The 18,030-nt window shown below is 45.7% G+C and overlaps 1 protein-coding gene across 11 annotated transcripts in view; it reads right to left on the reverse strand.

The window, feature by feature from the left end:
• Nucleotides 1–5,758: 5,758 nt before the first annotated feature.
• Nucleotides 5,759–18,030, reverse strand: part of LOC130267318 (zona pellucida sperm-binding protein 4-like) — a 112,936-nt gene continuing 100,664 nt past the window's right edge. For 9 of the 11 annotated variants that reach the window (XM_056516868.1, XM_056516872.1, XM_056516871.1 and 6 more), the window contains 11 exons: nt 14,531–14,652; nt 11,680–11,785; nt 11,196–11,348; nt 10,644–10,834; nt 10,125–10,222; nt 9,927–10,054; nt 8,504–8,693; nt 8,281–8,431; nt 7,975–8,053; nt 6,107–6,223; nt 5,759–5,909 (listed from right to left, as the gene is read on the reverse strand). In XM_056516868.1, coding sequence (XP_056372843.1) covers nt 5,773–5,909; nt 6,107–6,223; nt 7,975–8,053; nt 8,281–8,431; nt 8,504–8,693; nt 9,927–10,054; nt 10,125–10,222; nt 10,644–10,834; nt 11,196–11,348; nt 11,680–11,785; nt 14,531–14,652 — 1,472 coding nt within the window. In that variant the 3' untranslated portion in view covers nt 5,759–5,772. Of the gene's footprint in view, nt 5,910–6,106; nt 6,224–7,974; nt 8,054–8,280; nt 8,432–8,503; nt 8,694–9,926; nt 10,055–10,124; nt 10,223–10,643; nt 10,835–11,195; nt 11,349–11,679; nt 11,786–14,530; nt 14,653–16,975; nt 17,366–18,030 lie in introns of those variants that run through there. The other 2 variants (XM_056516867.1, XM_056516866.1) reach the window with 2 other exon arrangements.

An 18,030-nucleotide genomic window follows, 5' to 3' on the forward strand; every position in this document is an offset into this window, starting at 1 on the left:
ATGACACAACTGTATCCCCAGAATTAATTATGCCACTGTGCCCACAGAAGTATTGATGCCACTGTGCCTCCAGAAGTAATGATGCCACTGTGCCTACAGAATTAAGGATGCCACTGTGTCCCACAAAATTAAAGATGCCACTGTGACCCCAGAATTTATGATGCCACTGTGCCCACATAATTAAGGATGCCACTCTGTTCCACAAAATTAAGGATGCCACTGTACCCACAGAATTAATGATGCCACTGTACCCCCATATGATCTTTGCCACTGTAACTCTCCATCTGTTGTAAACTACAACTCCCATCATGCACAGACAAAAGGTCATGATGGTAACTGTAGTTCTACAATAACTGGAGAGTCACAGATGTGGGAACACAAACTTTTACCTGAGAGCTTAGGCTCGCCCTCCCAGGTCCCGCACTGCTCCACTGCTCTGGCCTCTTCTAGTCAGGCCTGGCCAGAGCAGATGATGCAGGCAGCTAATGGTCCCACCTGCATCATAGGAGAAGCGCAGAGCAGGGACACATCGCTCCCTTGCTCCAAGCCGCGGCTATTCATTTGTATTGGCGTTTTAAAGACACAGCTACAAATGAATAAGGGGAGATCCAGCGGATGGTCCGAATGACTGGTGGACGCAGTCCGGATCCGGACCGTGGTCTGCCAGTTGAGAACCCCTGATATAGGACATAGATCAATGTTTCCTAACCAGGGTGACTCCAGTTGTTGCAAAACTACAAAACCTAGCATGCTGGGAGTTGTAGTTTTGAACAGCTGGAGGCACCCTGTTAAGGAAACACTGATCTATGTCCTATCTCATGTTTCCCAACCAGAGTGCCTCCAGCTGTTGCAAAACTACAACTCCCAGCATGCATGGACAGCATTGTAGCTTTGCTTTGGAGACACCTTGGTTGGGAAACACTTATTTATGTCAGTGTTTCCCAACCCTCCAGCTGTTGCAAAACTACAACTCCCAGCATGCTAGGATTTGTAGTTTTGAAAAAGCTGGGGCACCCCTGGTGAGAAAGGGGTGGGGGGGGGGGGGGGTGAGCAGGGATTGTGCTGGGAAGGGGGTTGGGATGATGCTGGAAAAGGGTGGGCATGGATGGTGGGGGGTAGTTGGAGAATGTGGCGAGATTTCACCGGGTCAGGAAAGCAAAGTTGCAGGAGGTGCAATCGTTGTTTGGCAAATTGAACGTTGCCTGTCGCATTATGCCTATGGGGAGGGTTTTTTGCAGGCGGTTGGGGTTGGCCACAGCGGGGGTGTTAGTTCCCCATCACTATGTGCGCTTGAATGCGGAAGTTCGGGACGACTTGGTGGTTTGGGAGTCATTTTTGCCTTTGTATAATGGGAGGTCGCAGTGGTTGTTACCTTGGATGGATGATAGGGGAGCTGGAATTGTTCACCGATGCCTCGTGTTCAGTGGGTTTTGGGGCCCTACCTTTCATGGGCAGTGGTGTGCTGGGGAGTGGCCTGAGTCTTGGCGTGCGGCTGGGTTGCTGTCGAATTTAGTTTTACTGGAGCTGTTTCCGATAGTTCTGGCCACGGAGATTTGGGAGGACAGGTTGCGGGATAGGAGGGTCAGATTTTGGTGTGACAATATGGGGGTGGTGGAGGCCAATTAACCATCAGTCGTGCTGCTCTCTGCCGGAGCTGCGTTTTCTGCGTAGGTACCCCTTCTCCCATATAGCAACTCAAAGGGGGAGAACCCAGTAGATTCCTGGGGTACCTCTCTGTAGGAAAACAGATGAGGCAGGAATCGCTCCCAGTCTCTGCAAGTGTCGGAAAAGGTCCTCAACATCTGTTTTGAGGGTGCCATTCAATCGCTCGCAGAGACCGTTATTCTGTGGATAAGGTGAGCTAAGCAGTGGTTTAATGCCGCACACCTTCCACAGTTGTTGGGTGTGCACAGTGGTAAATTGGGGTTCCCTGGTCAGAGAGAATCTCCTTAGGGAACCCAACCCTGGTAAAAATCCTAACCAGGGCATCAGAAACTGTCTCTGCCTCTACATTAGACAGCGCTACTGCCTCTGGGTAGCGGGTGGCGTAGTCCACCACGTGTGGACCTACAATGTCAACGGCTATGCGGGCAAAGGGCTCCCCAATGATAGGCATAGACATAAGCCTAGCTCTTGGGTGATCCCCCCACTTTCCTACCCATTGACAAGTGTCACACGTACTACAATATATCCGCACAGCCTGATTGAAATTTGGCCAAAAGAAGTTCTGCAGGATCCTATAGGCTGTGCGTTGGGATCCTAGATTTCCAGCTAGCTGAACATCATGCCCTATCCGCAGAATCTCCTGCCGGTATTTTGCGGGTACTACTAGCTGTCTGAGTGGGAGTAATCCCGGGCATTGAATCGGGCTGGGAGTAATCCCGGGCGTTAAATCGGGCTGGTTGAACATAATTGTTCGCTGGTGGCATCGTGGGGATGTGTTGCGCCGGAGGGGTGATACATAGTAGAGGTTGGAGGTGCTGCCGGTTTGTACTCCACTCGGGTAGGGACCTTGGTTGTTGCCTGGTCCAGCTTCCGTGCATCTGTGTACTCATCAGCCAGACGAGCAGCTTCGGGTAAGGTAGCGGGTTTGCGGTCCCTAACCCACTCTCGAACTCCTGCAGGAAAACAATCAAAGCAGTGCTCCAACAAAAACGCTTGTAGTACCTCTTCCCCAGTTACCGCTTGGCACCTGCCATCCAGTGGGCTGCGGTGCGGTGTAGTCTGCATGCCCACTCCACATAGGAATCGCCAGCTTGTTTGTTAGTGTCCCGGAAATGCCGCCGGTACGTCTCAGGGGTTACAGCGTATCTGGCCAAAAGGGCATCCTTTACTGCCGGTAACTTGTAATTTCCTCCTCTGGGATGGCCCGAATCACCTCACTGGCCTGGCCGGATAACTTCCCAGAGAGGATGGTGACCCATTCTTCTGCGGGTACCTGGTGTAAGGCACACTGCCTTTCAAAATCAGCCAGGAACTCGTCAAAATCTCCTGATTCAACAACATTTTTAAATGCTGCAAACGGTACCTTCCTCCTTCCAATATTGTTATTGGGTACCTCTGCTGCGGCGGCTCCTCTTCCCTGGGGCACCTGCTGTGCTGCTTGCACCTGCACTACAATATCTGCTGCAGGGTTGGGGCCGAAGTGTGCCAGCCTTATCTGGACTGCCCTGGTTAAATTGTACCTCCCCAGGTGTTAAATCCAGTATGCCAGGCACATTAGCTCTCTCCATTCCCTGTGCCGCATCCATTTCCAATAATATGGCAACAATCTCTCTTTAGATTACTTGCTGATCGTCCTCTGCGTTCCAATATATCTTTAAGGGTAGCCCGCCTTAATTCTCCATACTGCATTTCCATCCTGGGATGTGTAGCTGGCCTTCTGGGCGATGGGATTTGTCCTGCCGTTTGCCACCAATTGTTACAACACTCCCCGACAAGTAGAGGAAGCAGCCACTTGAAATGATCCCTTCTCCCGGAACGCAGGTTGGTTCCAGCTGACCGTCCAACTCCCGACCAGAGGATACGAACGCGGCCGCTCCCGATCAGCAAATCAGTCGAACTCCTTCCATAGCTAGAAATAATGAAAGTGCTGTCCCAATAGTATTTCCCCCCCCCCCCCCACAAACGAGACCAGCTCCATCTTGAGGGTCAAACAGTAATGACTTTAATGGGGCTACTTGCCCGGTATTTATGCAGGTCTCCACCAGGTGGACACTCCCCTAGGGAACCTGATGGAAGACTAACAGTGGACAGTAGCCAGTCGCAGTGGCTTCAACATATGCCCTTCCCACTTTACCCATACCTCCCTCCTCTATCTCCCAGACAACTGGGAAGAAATCCAATTATCTCCCAGGACAGAGACAATTGCCATCCCAGAACACAAGAAAACACATTAAAACATAAAGGACGAAATAGAAGGCAGGCGGCAGCTTCCAGCGGTGTTTGGTAGATAAAGGGTCTGTTTTTAGTTCCATAGGATTTGTACCGCACTCTGATATTTCCTAAGGTCCCAAAATCGTCCACCGCCTCATGGTCGGTGAACGACAACCACCTGTACGAATGGAAAGGTGTCTGCAGTTAACCACAACGTTCTAATTGGGGCCAAGAGGTTAACCAGCAGATGAATCTGTCACAACCCCCTCATAGCACTGGTCTTGGTCCATGCTGATTCCAGACAGCTGCATATGTTTTGATGAAAACTTTGTGCATGTTGCTTTTGTCAAATAAAGCTATAGTAGTTAAACCCTAACACCCCCATATGCAAGGTCAGAGTTTTGTCAAAAGTTGCAAGTCTATGGCACTTCAGTACCTCATCTCACAAGTTCTGCATTTCCCAGGGAGTGTGTCAATCCAGCTGGCAAGCCACACCTCCTTTTATGGCCTACAATATCACAGCTCATCCCCATAGGATGACCTGCCAACACCAGGTACCCTAGTAGGCATATTATACCTGGTCTGTAACTTGTGCCAAGCAGATGTCTATAAGGGCTGATATTGCATTAATCACAGTAAGGGGTTGAGTGACCATTTCACCTTAACTGCAGCTGACACCCACCACTAATGAGTAGATCAGTACCGCTGGCACCTGCTGTGTAAGTAGGCCTAGTTTCCAACCCTGAAGGTAGTTTCCCTACCTGCTGAAACATTTTCTGTGGATGGTTGTACAGTACAAATAAATGGATTAACACCCAGAATATAGCACAAGGGTATAAGTGTGACATGGTAAGTGGATGCTCAGTCCATTCAGAACATCCTTCACTAGAAAAGACGCACACTTCGAATCTTTAGAATTTCAAAAGCTTTAGTAACATTTAGTTAATATAAAAAGGTTACAAAAAAATTCTCACCCATTGTGCTCTAAGCGCCAGACAACTTTGGATACTTCCAGCACCTGTATTACCTTATCCCTTTGTGATGGAAGGAGCACTTGGAACTGGGAGCCCAAGCCAGAGTGACAATTACCTGGATAAAGACTAACCAGGAGCCCATGAAAAGGGTGAAAACATCCCAGAATCCAAAGTTGTCTGGCGCTTAGAGAGCACAATGGGTGAAATTTTTTTTTGTAACCTTTTATTTTAAACTAAATGTTAAAGCTTTTGAAATTCTAAAGATTAGAAGTGTGCGTCTTTTCTAGTGAAGGATGGTTGTACAGTGTTTAACCCATAGATCTTTCCAGTGATTTGGCTCTTATAGTGCATAGGGTCTCACAGTGCTCTAACATATGTCAAGCTGCACAGCAAGGTGATGCTGATATGCTGACTGCCTAGCCCATTTAAGCAGTCAGACCATTTCGCCCCTGGAAATGTATACTCTGCAGAAGTGCCCTTGAAGTAGCACAGGATGATAAACATGTACTGCTTTTATATTTATGACTACTACTCCACCACCTATAGAGCACTCTTCTGCATCCCTTTCTGCAAGTGTAAGGAGATTGGTCCCTACAAGGCTATTGCCCCTTATTGAGAAGTGCACTTGCATTAAATATGCCAAATGTATTAAGACTTGCATATCAGTCAGTCAATTGCCCCTGAATTCCAGGTGGAGGTCCAAACTGCGTTTTAGACAGCACAAGGTGGTCTACAGTTGGGTCCAGTGAGTCATTGTCTTTGTTTAGAGAAAAATCCTATATGGGCAGAAAAGTTCTAGAAATTAAACTGCCTGCAGTCAGGGACCTTATGGCATCATGTTACCTCAATTTTAGTAACAACAACTTCAGTAACCGATCAGTCCCCAAAATAAAAACCACAAGTTCTTTTAAGAAAGCTTTATTCAAGCATTCACACTGGACACTGCGCATTTCTTTTGTCTGCTGTACAAGTAGATACCAAGAAGTGACATCATCAAGACGAAGCCAACACTTGCTGCTCCTTGTAGCCAAATCAGGGCAAGATCAGAACCAAGGGGACCTGTAATAGGGGGTTAGACTTTAGGATACCATGCAACCAAGTGTCATTTTCAGCTCCTACAAGAATTAATCTCTCAAAGTGCAATTAATGTAATATCCAATGAGTTGGTGTTCTTATGCCAACTTGCAATTTGACCCAAGACATTAAGTTACCATGGATCCCAATATCCACATTAGTTAATCTGTATATCACATTACCTTCCTCTTCATGAAGAACCTTATCTGCTTCCATCGCTTCAGAATAAAACATAACTGGACCATGAGAAGTGACTGTGGTAGGAGCATCCTCTGGTTCCCATGATTTAGCTGCTCTCCCTGCAGGAGAAAGGGAAGTGTTACTCTATAGACACCTTTTAGAGAGATCATTTGTGCTTACTGTATGTGAACTTTACTATTTGTATTTTGTTATAGATTCCATATTTTGTGGTTTTTCTCCAAAGTCTGAGTAGGTCTTACTAACCCTTCCCCTTAGCACTAATGGGGCAGGGGGCATCGTATAGTGGTTCCCAGACTGACCCAGCACTGTTCTAGTATTACCAGGGTAGCACAGACAGTGTTACCTCTTGGTGCAGTCCTGGTTCAACAGTAGAATCACATCTCCCAGCTCAGCATCTCCAGGACCTGATCCACCCTGAAGCCGTGTTACTAGGCAATGCCTGCCTGGTGTAGTCACTCCAGAAGAGCCCACCAAGTCCTGACACCGTGGGACAATTTTCTGTGGCTGTCGACCATTTAAGTGAGTCTTATTCTGGGCACATAGGTGATGTAGCGTGAGGATTAGTGGTGTTTGTCATCATCTGATAAGGGACTGCTACATAACCTCCAGCAAGAATGTTGGGTCAGTGTCTTAGCAAGTGGGAGGAGCAGTCTTAGCAGTGATGGGGAGACAGGCTTTTTACCTGCCCACCTACTTTCAGTGGTTGGACGTAGACCAGACAGTGGCCAAGATCATAATTTTAGGAGCACTGCCAGGTGGGCTGGCACAGCACCCTTCGAAGCCATCTATGGGGCAGTTTGAAAACTGGTCTAGTACATAGAAGTCCTGCTGTGATGGCCCACTTTGTAATCTGATGGACTGTACATTGCATAGTGCATAGAGGATCTGCCAGGCTGCCTTATGCCTTTGCCTTTCAAAAAACAGATGTCAGCCAGTTAGCTTTTTACTGCAGCTGATGTGCGGCTTTGAGGGACTGAGACTCCTAGCATTGGTCAGGGTAACAAAAACCTCCAGACTCCAAAAGGACTTGGATTGGTGCAATATAGACAAAGGTTGATTTATTCTGGAACAACCTGTTTTGATGCTGAACAGGCACCTTTTCAAGTTCACTTGAAAAAGATGCCTGTTCGGCATCAAAACGCGTTGTTCCAGAATAAAGCGACCTTTGTCTATATTGCTCCCATCCTTTCTGTGCGGATCCAAGTCCCTTTGGAGTCTGTAGGTTTTTGTTACAGTTGCTACACCGTTGCAGTGGTGGGACTGGCTGCATTTTGGAATACTCTACCAGTGTTGTGCCTGGGTCTAAGCACAACTTACAGGGTAAGCGCTGCCATTAGTTATTGGTACAGTTCACCTACTCTTAATGCACTATGGAGCGCTTCTTGTTATGTTTTCTCTAGCACTGGTCAGGGTGCATTTACACCCCTTTTTTTTGCAATACAGTTCCTGTATCAGGTTTTTGATGAAAAAATTCCTCAAACTACCAAAATGTGTGTACAAATTTAAACCTGTCTATAGATTGAAAAAATGTCTAGTTGCATCTGTTTATGATAAAATAAAGACACAAGACGGATGCATTGTTTGGCATGTGTCTTCATTACAGTTTCAAATTTTTGCAATACAGGATACTGTACTGCAAAACATGGTGTAAATGCACCCTCACATGGTTTTATACAAAATTAGCAAATTAGGAACACTAAGTGGCCTCAATCTTTAAGTGCATAGAGTAAGCACATTCAAGAAACAGATTCTATTCAGAAAAAAGTTGCACTTTTAGTAGTAAACAATGTGGATAGAATCTTTCAACAGGTGTCAAACTTTTTGAGAAACAATATACATCAATACATACTATTCCTTGGGGTGCAGTTCACAGAACATGACTCCGTGGCAGATGGGACACATACAGAAGCGCTGCAGTGGAAGTACACCTGTAGGGCCACAAGACAAGTCATTGTACAATGTCTTCAACTTCTGGTTTAGACTGCTCATTTTGGAACAAATGCTGTTGTATAGAAGATCAAGTACTGAGTATGTTACATAGCAAGTCTGCTAGGGGCATCTAGTCAAGTGATCAGTTTTAACACATTATCTGGTTTAGTAATAGGGCACCAATGCTGCAATAGACAAGTCTAAAGGTTACATAGAAGAAGCTTACCAATCCATTAAGAGCAGTCTGGGTGCTAGAATCCACAAAGGTGAAGGTGCTAACAATGAAGCGCTTGTAGTGTGTTGGGAAAGGCACGGCCTGTGTGGAAGGGCCAACAGGAACCAGCTGGGTAAGATAGTTGTCTCCTTCAAAAGGGCAGCTGAAACGTGAACACAATATATAGTTATACCTTGGCTACCATGAACAAGACATTCTGTAAGTCAGTCCTCACCTGTTTAATAAGATGGGCCATTGGGGAGCATCAGTAGGCACAGGAGAATTGGTGGCCCAACAGTTGTTTAAGACCAGGATTATGCTGGGGTCAGTCCTCTGCAGAATCCGAACTTCGACATCTACAGGATCCCTTAATATTCTCTCAATAGGATAATCTTGATCTGCATAGTATGTGGTATACTGCCCATCTGTAAGACATGGACATCAGTTTCTGTAACACTAATCCAACTGACTATGGAAGAGCTTTATAAAGTAGCGGCTACTACAGCTGCACACTACTGATATCTGCAGATTGGAAGGAAACTACAGCTCCGAGTCTGAATAAATATAAGTACTTCTAAAAGCTGCTTGTGGATTTTAAAGTGCTTTATCTGTGTTTCTCATTCTTGAAGAATTACCTTCACACCTTTTCCCCTATGGGACATTTATAAGCAATCATTTAATTAGATCTATAATACTAAACCAGTTTCACATCTGGAGGCTCATTATAGCTTTTCCAGGTGTTACTCAGGTTAGTTGGGCATCTGAAACCAACTTGTGTATTTTCAGTAACAGTTCAGTTTTGCTTCCAAAGCTGGAATAGGTCAGTCCCTCTGTTAGGGTGCATTCCCACACAGCCTAGATGCAGCGCATTTCATGCTGCGCAAAATTTATGGCAGCAGCGGAAAATATGCTGCATATTCCTTGCTCACTGTACACGCAGGGCTTTCCAGCGGCAGCCCTATGTGTGCAGTGAGTTTTGGAGGCGGAGCTGCGCGTCACAGTCATGCTGGCACACGGCCCTGCCTCTAAAACTCACTACACGCATAGGGCTGCCACCGGAAAGCCCTGTGTATAGTGAGCAAAGAATACGCAGCGTATTTCCCGCTGCTGCAGTAAATTTTGCGCAACGTGAAATAAACTGCGTATACACTGTGTGGGAACTCACCCTTAAACATGAATTGTTCTGATGAGGCTGAAGATAGTGAGCCAAGGTACTGCCAATATCAGGATTACCTCCTACATTTAGGCTTCATTAATCACCAATCCAGTCTGCAACAAGATTGACCCTAACCCAAATTCCTGCTCTTAAGCATTTATAAAGTTTACAAGGATAAATTGTACAAGGGCATTGCTAAGTTTACACAATCTTTTTATTAGGCCTCTGGACAAGCCAGAGACCACCTGTGTCATGTCCCAGTTTGCCACAAGAGTAAGTGGAGTCTTAATGCATTTCCCCATGGCCCCTGATGTGAGATCCTTACTGTAGTCTGGACATTAAGCTAGGCCATATTTTTTTACCTGTACATCTTTACAAACATCCTATATCACTACATTTTTGCAACAGCATCTGCTTTAGATTTTATCAGATCTTATGCTGAATCCTACAATGTATCAAAGCTGTACAGAATTTGTACTTTGACCAGTTCAAACCAAGTTACCTCGGGCTATTCTCATCTCCAGGAGCAGAGGTCCAGATGTAGATACAGGGAGAGGTGGAGGAAGGGTCAGAACTTCTACTTGCAGAGGGGTAATACCAGAATTGGAGTAGCTGCAGCGTACAGTCACCCTGCATTAAGATGAGCATGTTAGTAATCTGACCAGTGCTAGTAGGGTCGCCATCACTCTGGAATTCTTACCTTATTGTACTGTCTCTAGTGATGGATCCCATTGGCCAAGTCCTTATATTTTTGGTTGCCTCAAATGTGTGTTCGTACACTATAGACATGCCAGCCACCTGTGAAGCCAGACCAGTCAGACAACCTTACTAAATTAAGTCTGCAAGACCAAGTTAGATTGCAGTGTGCATACAATTCATTGCAGACAGAGCAAAGCTGGTAGAAGCCTGAGGCCATGTTCACATTTCTATGCATTACAATCTGGCAGTGATTTCTGAGCAGAGTCCTGATGAATTCAATGGGATTCTGCTGATGTGCACATGGTGGATTTTCTGCCCCAGATGTTTCTGGCACAGAAATTCCATTTTCTGTGTCTATGCAAAGAACGACCATGTTCTATGGGACAGAGCATTCCTGTGCAGTCCCAGCAGTGTCCAGAATGTTTGCATGGACATTCTGTGAACATTGCAGCATGTGAACAGAGCCTTAGACTCAAATGCAGGCTCATCTTGCAGAGATTTATGGATTGTTTTCAGTTACCTGTTGGGGACTCCCACAGGACAGCGGGATCTGGTACCCAATGAATGATGCAGTTGTTGCTACCCTCAGGTTGGGGCAGGAGTTGGAATCTACATCCACTACACGTACAGAGTCCAGGAGTAGGGATGGTACAGCCAGGTCTTTTGAGATGGCAACCACCATGGTGTTCTCAGCAGAGCAATAGGCAGTCACTATGTACAGGGAAGACAAATTGTTAAGGCAGCGACACATTACTACCCCTCTACGAGTGTTCATGATCACTGGTGGCTTGTACCCAGATAACCAAGTTCTGGGCACTACTGAGCCAGTTTATGCAGAAGTATCACCAGCTTTAGGACCCAAGGATGGATAATTCTTTAGAGGTAACAATAAAGTTATATGTATTCCAACAGCTGAGTAGTGAACACTGGCCTTACTTTCTAGAAGCAGTGTGCAGCTCGTTCCTTGTTCTAGTATACTGTTCTACCTGCAGGCCACATAAGGTGCACCGTAGCCATGGTTGTCATGCATCACTCTGCTACACTAGTTCCAGTAGCTTTATAGAAGCCTTACATTTCTTTCCATAGAAGCAGCGCAGGGTGACATCCTGAGAGAAGCAGCATCCAAGGCCTTCACAGATCTCTCTGGATACAGAGTCATTGGCACACTGCAGACGGTCAGCTTGCTGAACTGAAGCGCACTCACTCGCACTAGGAGCATCCATAGCTATAGAAGATTTAGAAGACAACAGTATTACATTATTGATTCAACATCAAGGCCCTAGTAGCCTGCATTTACTATTATGTTTGATCTTAGCCAGTCACAAAATGCATGTAGGTTTTACTTTACAGGAGACTTCCAGATGAACTGCAACCTGTCCCATTGCAATGGGGTGGGGGGGGGAAGTCTACGTGCCCCCCCCCCCCCCCCCCCCCCAAAGTCTGTGAAGCAAAGCACCAAGCTTTCTGCCGAGTAGGAAAAAACCACCCAAAGAAAAAAAAAAAAAAAAAAAAAGACCAATAATGACGTAGTCATCTGACTTATCTGTAAGGATTACCTGGGAGAGCAGGAAGAATAGGGCACATAAGATCCTTCTTGTGATATTGGGGTTTTCCAGTAAGTAGAATTTCTTCTAGAGTGACAGTCATCATGTAATTTCCATTCTGCAAACACAAGTTTATTTTTAAATGGAAGAACCCCGATTCACCACAAGTAGTTTTGTGTATGGAGTTAGTGTCACACCATCTCATGCAACTGTGTCCTGCCATTACACTGAAGGAACAAGGAAGGGTTTATGTTGTGGTACCAGCACCTTCCTAAAAATACATAAATATCAAGTTACCAATAGCAACAAGAGTTTAACAGTAATGTCAAGTTCTGATTAGAGATGAGCGAACTCACAGTAAATTCGATTAGTCATGAACTTCTCGGCTTGGCAGTTGATGACTTATCTTGCATAAATTAGTTCAGCTTTCAGGTGCTCCCGTGGGCTGGAAAACGTGGATACAGTCCTAGGAGACCCTTTCCCTAGGACTGTATCCACCTTTCCAGCCCACTGGAGCACCTCAAAGCTGAATTTATGCAGGATAAGACATCAACTGCCGAGCCGAGAAGTTCGTGATGAATCGAATTTACTGTAAGTTCGCTCATCTCTAGTTCTGATTAGTTGCTATAGGCAACCAAGTTTCTCTTTATTATGTATTAGGGATCAATGTATTTTGGCCGATATTCATGATTTTGGACGTTATCAGCAATTACCTTGACGATAATGCACCGCCCCCCCTGCCAGAGACAGCTGCTGCCCCATTGCCTCCCCCATCCCCGGTTTCATAATTACCTGTTCCCAGGGTCCGCACTACTTCTGGCTCCTGCGATGCTGTGCAGCGCAATGAGTGATGTCCTCAACGCGATGTCACCGTCCGTGGGCACAGTGACCGCTCAGGATGCTGCCGAAGCCAGAAGTAGAGTGGACCCCGGGCACAGGTAATTATAAAACCGGGGATGGTTGGACTAAGGACAGGCAGGGGGAGAGAAGCAGGCGGCGGCGGAAGTCACTGGCCCCACAAAAGCCGATGCAGTTCATTGATTTAAAGCGCCCCTGGCCTCGAAGAAGCAGCTGCAGATCATTGATTTAAAGTAAAAACAAAAATGTAGCCAGCACATGGGTGCATGCTGCTGTGGCAAGTGCAAGACATGTTAAAAAAGAAAGTGGCAGCAGCACACTTAGTCAACAAAATGGAGGCTCTTGGTGCACTTTTTGATGAAAACGTGTCCCCCCCCATCCACCACGTGGAGGTGGCCTCATAGGATGGGACCCTAACATTCACTCACCTCAGGCTGGGCGACATGCTGGATCCACTAACAACCTAAAACCACCTCCTTTGATAAAGGGGGAGGGGATGCACGGCTAGAGGGAGCCACCCCCCCCCCCCCCCCCAATTGTGACCAAGTGTGCTGCCGCCATTTTCTTTTTTAACATGTCTTGTACTTTCCACAGCAGCGTGCACCCGTTTATTGGGTTTAGGTGCTGGCTACGTTTGTTTTACTTTAAAACTCTCGATCCCTATTATGCATTAGTGTTGAGCGGCATAGGCCATATTCAAATTTGCAAATATATGGATGAATATTTGTCATATTCGCATATTTGTAATATGCTTGTTTTATTTTTGCATATGTGAAAATTTGCACGCCAGTCTCACAGTAGTATTAGAGCCTTCTTTACACCACACAAGCTGGAGAGGGATAACTGAAAAATAAAAATTAAAAGTAATATTCGTAATTATGAATATATAGCGCTATATTCACTAATATTTGTGAATTTGCGAATATGTGATATTCGTGAATAAAATTTGCATTGCGAATATTCGCGAGCAACACTTATGTATTGTCTCTGGTAGCTCACTGATAATTCTGTAGGATTGATGATCACAATGGTCAGAATTCTAAATAAATGCTCTACTTGTTTGAGACTTTTGGGAGATGCCCATGTCCCCTTGTCAGGTCAGTGTCTTAGAGCTTTCATTTATGATTCCGTCAGTCATGATCATCAATCCTATGGAATTACCAGTAAGTGCTTCGAGAAAACCCTCTCACTTCTAGAGTGCGGATTATTTTGTAAGGGTACATTCCCACACGGCGTATTTGCTGCTGCATATTTTATTTTCTCTGTTGAAGTCAATGGGTAGGAAAATACGCAGCACCAAATACACAGCAAAATACGCCGTGTGGGAACGTACCCTATATGTGGATTATGCAGACCCAAGCTGACTTAAGCAGAGTTAACTGGGACTGACTAGACTTCACCCCTGTGATAGATTACCAGGCTTTGACATTTACCTGTGGGGCACTCGGTAGGTGGAAGCGTGGTTAGGCTTTGGGTCTCTTCAGGACACCAGACACTCAGGTCTTGACTTCTGTACTCAGATAAGACTGGAACTCAAGAGAGCTAGCTAACTCCTTCCTTAGTTTATATAGGAGGAGGAGGAGGAGGACTGGGGGTCCTATAGGTTATCTCCAAATTATCTGGACACACACACACCCATCTTTACAGGACTAAGATGTATATTCATCTAGATAATACATTAACCATTTGTAGGAACACAGAGTCCTGAGGAGCCAGAGGACTAGGACAGAATCCACCTGAGAAGGACCATAGATTGTACAAAAGTGTCACTTCTGTACTGGGCCACCACTTACATATACTTCACGCTACCATCATATATTGCAAAAATGTACCCGAGTAAATAGCACAGTGCAGTGACCAAGTTAAGGTACTGTACAGTATTAAGATGTGTGAACAAGTGATGCTTAGGGAATGCCTTAGCAGGGGTGACTGATCCTACTCAGATGTTGCTCCCCAATGATCAGGGAGTCCAGTCTGTCAGATTCTAGATCCCATCATGACTTACCTCCTTGCGCACATAGCAGCCATCAAAGGAAGAACCAATCACCACTGAGCTGTCAGATTTCTGTCCAATCCAGGTTCCACAAGAGGAGTCATTGTGAAGGTAGTGAGACTTTCCATCCTTGTCTACAAGTAGTCAGATATCTTACAGTTATTGAGCCCAAGGATGACATTCACAGCTACAATATTAAGTGTTCAGGCCTTACAGAACCCCTTGTGACCCATGACCCCCCCCTAACATTTGCTGCAGGATTTGCATGGCATGTCAGTGTTTATAGCAGTAAAAATTTGTATCTAGAAAAACCTGGAACCAAAATGCAACATTAAAAGGAGAATTTTATATAGTAACATTTTTTCCCAGACAAATGAGCCCCTGTGATCTAATATGGAGTCAGCGCACTGTGCAGGAAAAGAGCTGGGTTGACCACAGCACAAAGTCAGCTGACATGCCACCTCCATAGCATTCATGTATCCGATTCTCCCATAGAGATACATGGAGGAAGGCATGGTCACCACTGCTTCGTGCCATGGTCTAGACAACAGTCATTCATGGGAGAGCCAGGGCACTGAGGGATTTGGATGGGTGGTCCCAGTGTGTTTTTACTGGACTACTCCTTTAACTTTATATCCTTTTAAATACCACTGTCATATAGCAGAGTCTCCATTAGATGGCATTAAAGTTTCCATGTTTATTCCAATTACAAACACACCACCTAGTGGCCATAGTACAACTGGTGTATGTTTATAAGCTGGCAGTGATGACCAACCGGTGGCAAAGTCTACAACTCATAGTATGCCGAGTTAGTGATACAACAGCTGGAGAGCATTCTAAGGGAGTAGTCTGATTTGCTGTAACTTTCCACAGCAATCCTGTTTATTTGCATTAGGAATCCACACATTGCAGGAAAATTAAAAGAGTCTAAGGATAGAGCCAGACTGCAATTTATGTCACTACTTGATTTTAGTTCTAAAGCATCACTGTCCGGATGGCTGGTGGCAGGATGGCACTCTTGTCTAAGACTAGCACCAAAACTTGTGATCAATAGACTTTCTCAGTGTGAGATGAATTTAGGCACTAGATTTAAAGGGGTACTCTGACCCCAAGGCATCTTCTCCCCAATCCAGAGGATAAGGGGGATAAGATATCTGATCATGGGGGTCTCTCACATGCAGCACCCACCTTTGGGAACTGCATGCACCCGCAGAGTCTGCCGGGTCACAACTACGGGGCCTGAGTATCATGACGTCACGCCCCACCTCCGCAATGATAGTCTATGGGATGCCGTCACACCACCTCCCATAGACTTGCATTGCGGGGGTGGGGCATGATGTCACAATACTCCAGCCCTATAGTCTTGACCCAGCAGACTCCAAGGCTACATGCAACACCCAGAGGTGGGTGCTGCATGCAAGATAGTGGGGGTCCCCAGTGGCAGGACCCCCCACGATCAGGGCTGGAGTACTCCTTTAAGCAGTGGGATTAAGCTTTGTAGCCGAGTTCACACTATGGAATTTCCTAAATGAAATTAAGTTTTGAAATTCTAGTGCAGAAATTCTACCCTAACACTGGGGTAGTGGAGAAGCTTTTTAAGGTCAGGTTTTTTTTCCCCTGAGGCCATTCCACCTCAAACTCTGCAGCAGAATCCCACAGCCAGCAATGGGATTCTGCTGCACACTGAAGTTTGAGGCGGAATGGCCTCCAGGAAAACACAAAAAAACCTTGACCTTAAAAAACTACTCCACTACCCCAGCATTGGGAAAATTTCATTCTGAATGCTTGAGTGGTCATGACATCATGGCCACACCCCTCAATGCAACTCTATGGGAGGAGACATTACAATGCTCAGGGGTGTGTGGGGTGAGGGTTGTGGTGCTGCCAAGATCACAGGGGGTCCCAGCAACAGGACCCCTGCAATCAGACATCTTAACGCATATCATTTTGGGCAGGGGGATAGGATGTCTATTGGCAGAGTTCCCCTGAACAGCCTTTACTAAACAGGAGATCACCTTTAGGATCTAGTCACACTATTCTGCACAGATTTGATGCACAGGGTTTCAGCTGTGATCAGTTTACATTGAAATCTGCAGCAGAAAATCCTGCACACAATACCACACATGTGAATAGACCTTAAACTTGTGGCATACTCATTTTAGAGGGATTGCTACCAGACAAGGCCCTTTTAGGGTCACCTGTGAGATTCAGTTGTAATTTAAGAGGCATTGCTGGTAGGACATGCACCACACTGCTTTATGCCAGGATAGATGAGTAAAGACTTTAGCTACATGTCTGATAAACCAATGTCAGGAGACACCACTGACACTATAGCTATTCAGCTGCCACAAAGTCACTATAGCCCAATCACTACAGGTGGAGATCACAAGTCATATTTTATAATATTTTCTTACAGAGGGTTTTAGGCTTCACTTGCTAATATATTGTAGCACTCACCAATGATGGTCAAAGCAAAGGCTGCATCCTCCAGCAAAGAAGGGAGAGAAAACTCCATCACTTCAGATCCACAATGCAGATGGGAAGGATCATCCCAGTAGTCCTGTACTGCACACACTACAGATCCCAGCCAATAGGTCCAAAGGACCAGTGCAATCCCCAAACCTGCTCCACAGAATCCCATCTTGTCAGCAGCCCCCTATACCTCAGTCTGCTATAGCCTGGAGCTTTATACCTTGTGAATGATACCAGAGCCGCTCTGTGATAGGACGGGAGATGTCAGGTGTGAGGTGTATCATTAAGGGTCACTAGTGAATTCTATCATCAATCAGCGTGGAGTGGCTTAACCCCTTCTTAGCCTAGCTATACAGGAGGATATTTATGAAAACCTGTGATGGGGAAGAGTGACACAGTTTCCCATAGCAACCAATCATATTGCTTCTTTAATTTTTAAAAAGGCCTCTTAAAAATGAAAGAAGCAATATGATTGGTGCTATGGGCAACTGCACCACTTTTTCCCCTACACAGGTTTTGATCAATCTCCGCCACAGTCCATTAGGGTAGGTTCATGCTATACTAAGGGTAGGTCATATCCATCAGCATCCCACTGAAAATAGGATGTCAACATATACTGTTAATGGGAGCAGAGGGCCGCATTCACTTCTAGGACCTATGCACCATTTTAAGGGTGCAATACTCTCCGCCATGGGTCTGTTTAAAATAGCGCATACCGAACGGAGTCACTAGAGTGATTCTGTTCAGCTATAGAAGCGAATGGGGTCCGCTGCTCAAATTAACAGTATACATTGGCGTCCTGTTTTCGGCAGTATACCGACAGATACGATTAACAGTGGCAGAAACGTAGTTTGCTTGTACCCTTAACAGGAGCAGCCAACCCCATTCACTTCAATGGCCAAAAAGAGTCACTTAGGGGGACATGTATCAATGTTGGTGTAGGTAGACATCTTTTTTAGATCACTTTGGTTGGTCTAAATGTGGTGCATTTGCACCAAATTTAGCAACAAACAAAGCCAAGTTTATTATGGTTAAAGATA

The sequence above is a fragment of the Hyla sarda genome, chromosome 4, assembly GCF_029499605.1.
Source record: "Hyla sarda isolate aHylSar1 chromosome 4, aHylSar1.hap1, whole genome shotgun sequence".
In the NCBI taxonomy this organism is placed as follows: domain Eukaryota; kingdom Metazoa; phylum Chordata; class Amphibia; order Anura; family Hylidae; genus Hyla; species Hyla sarda.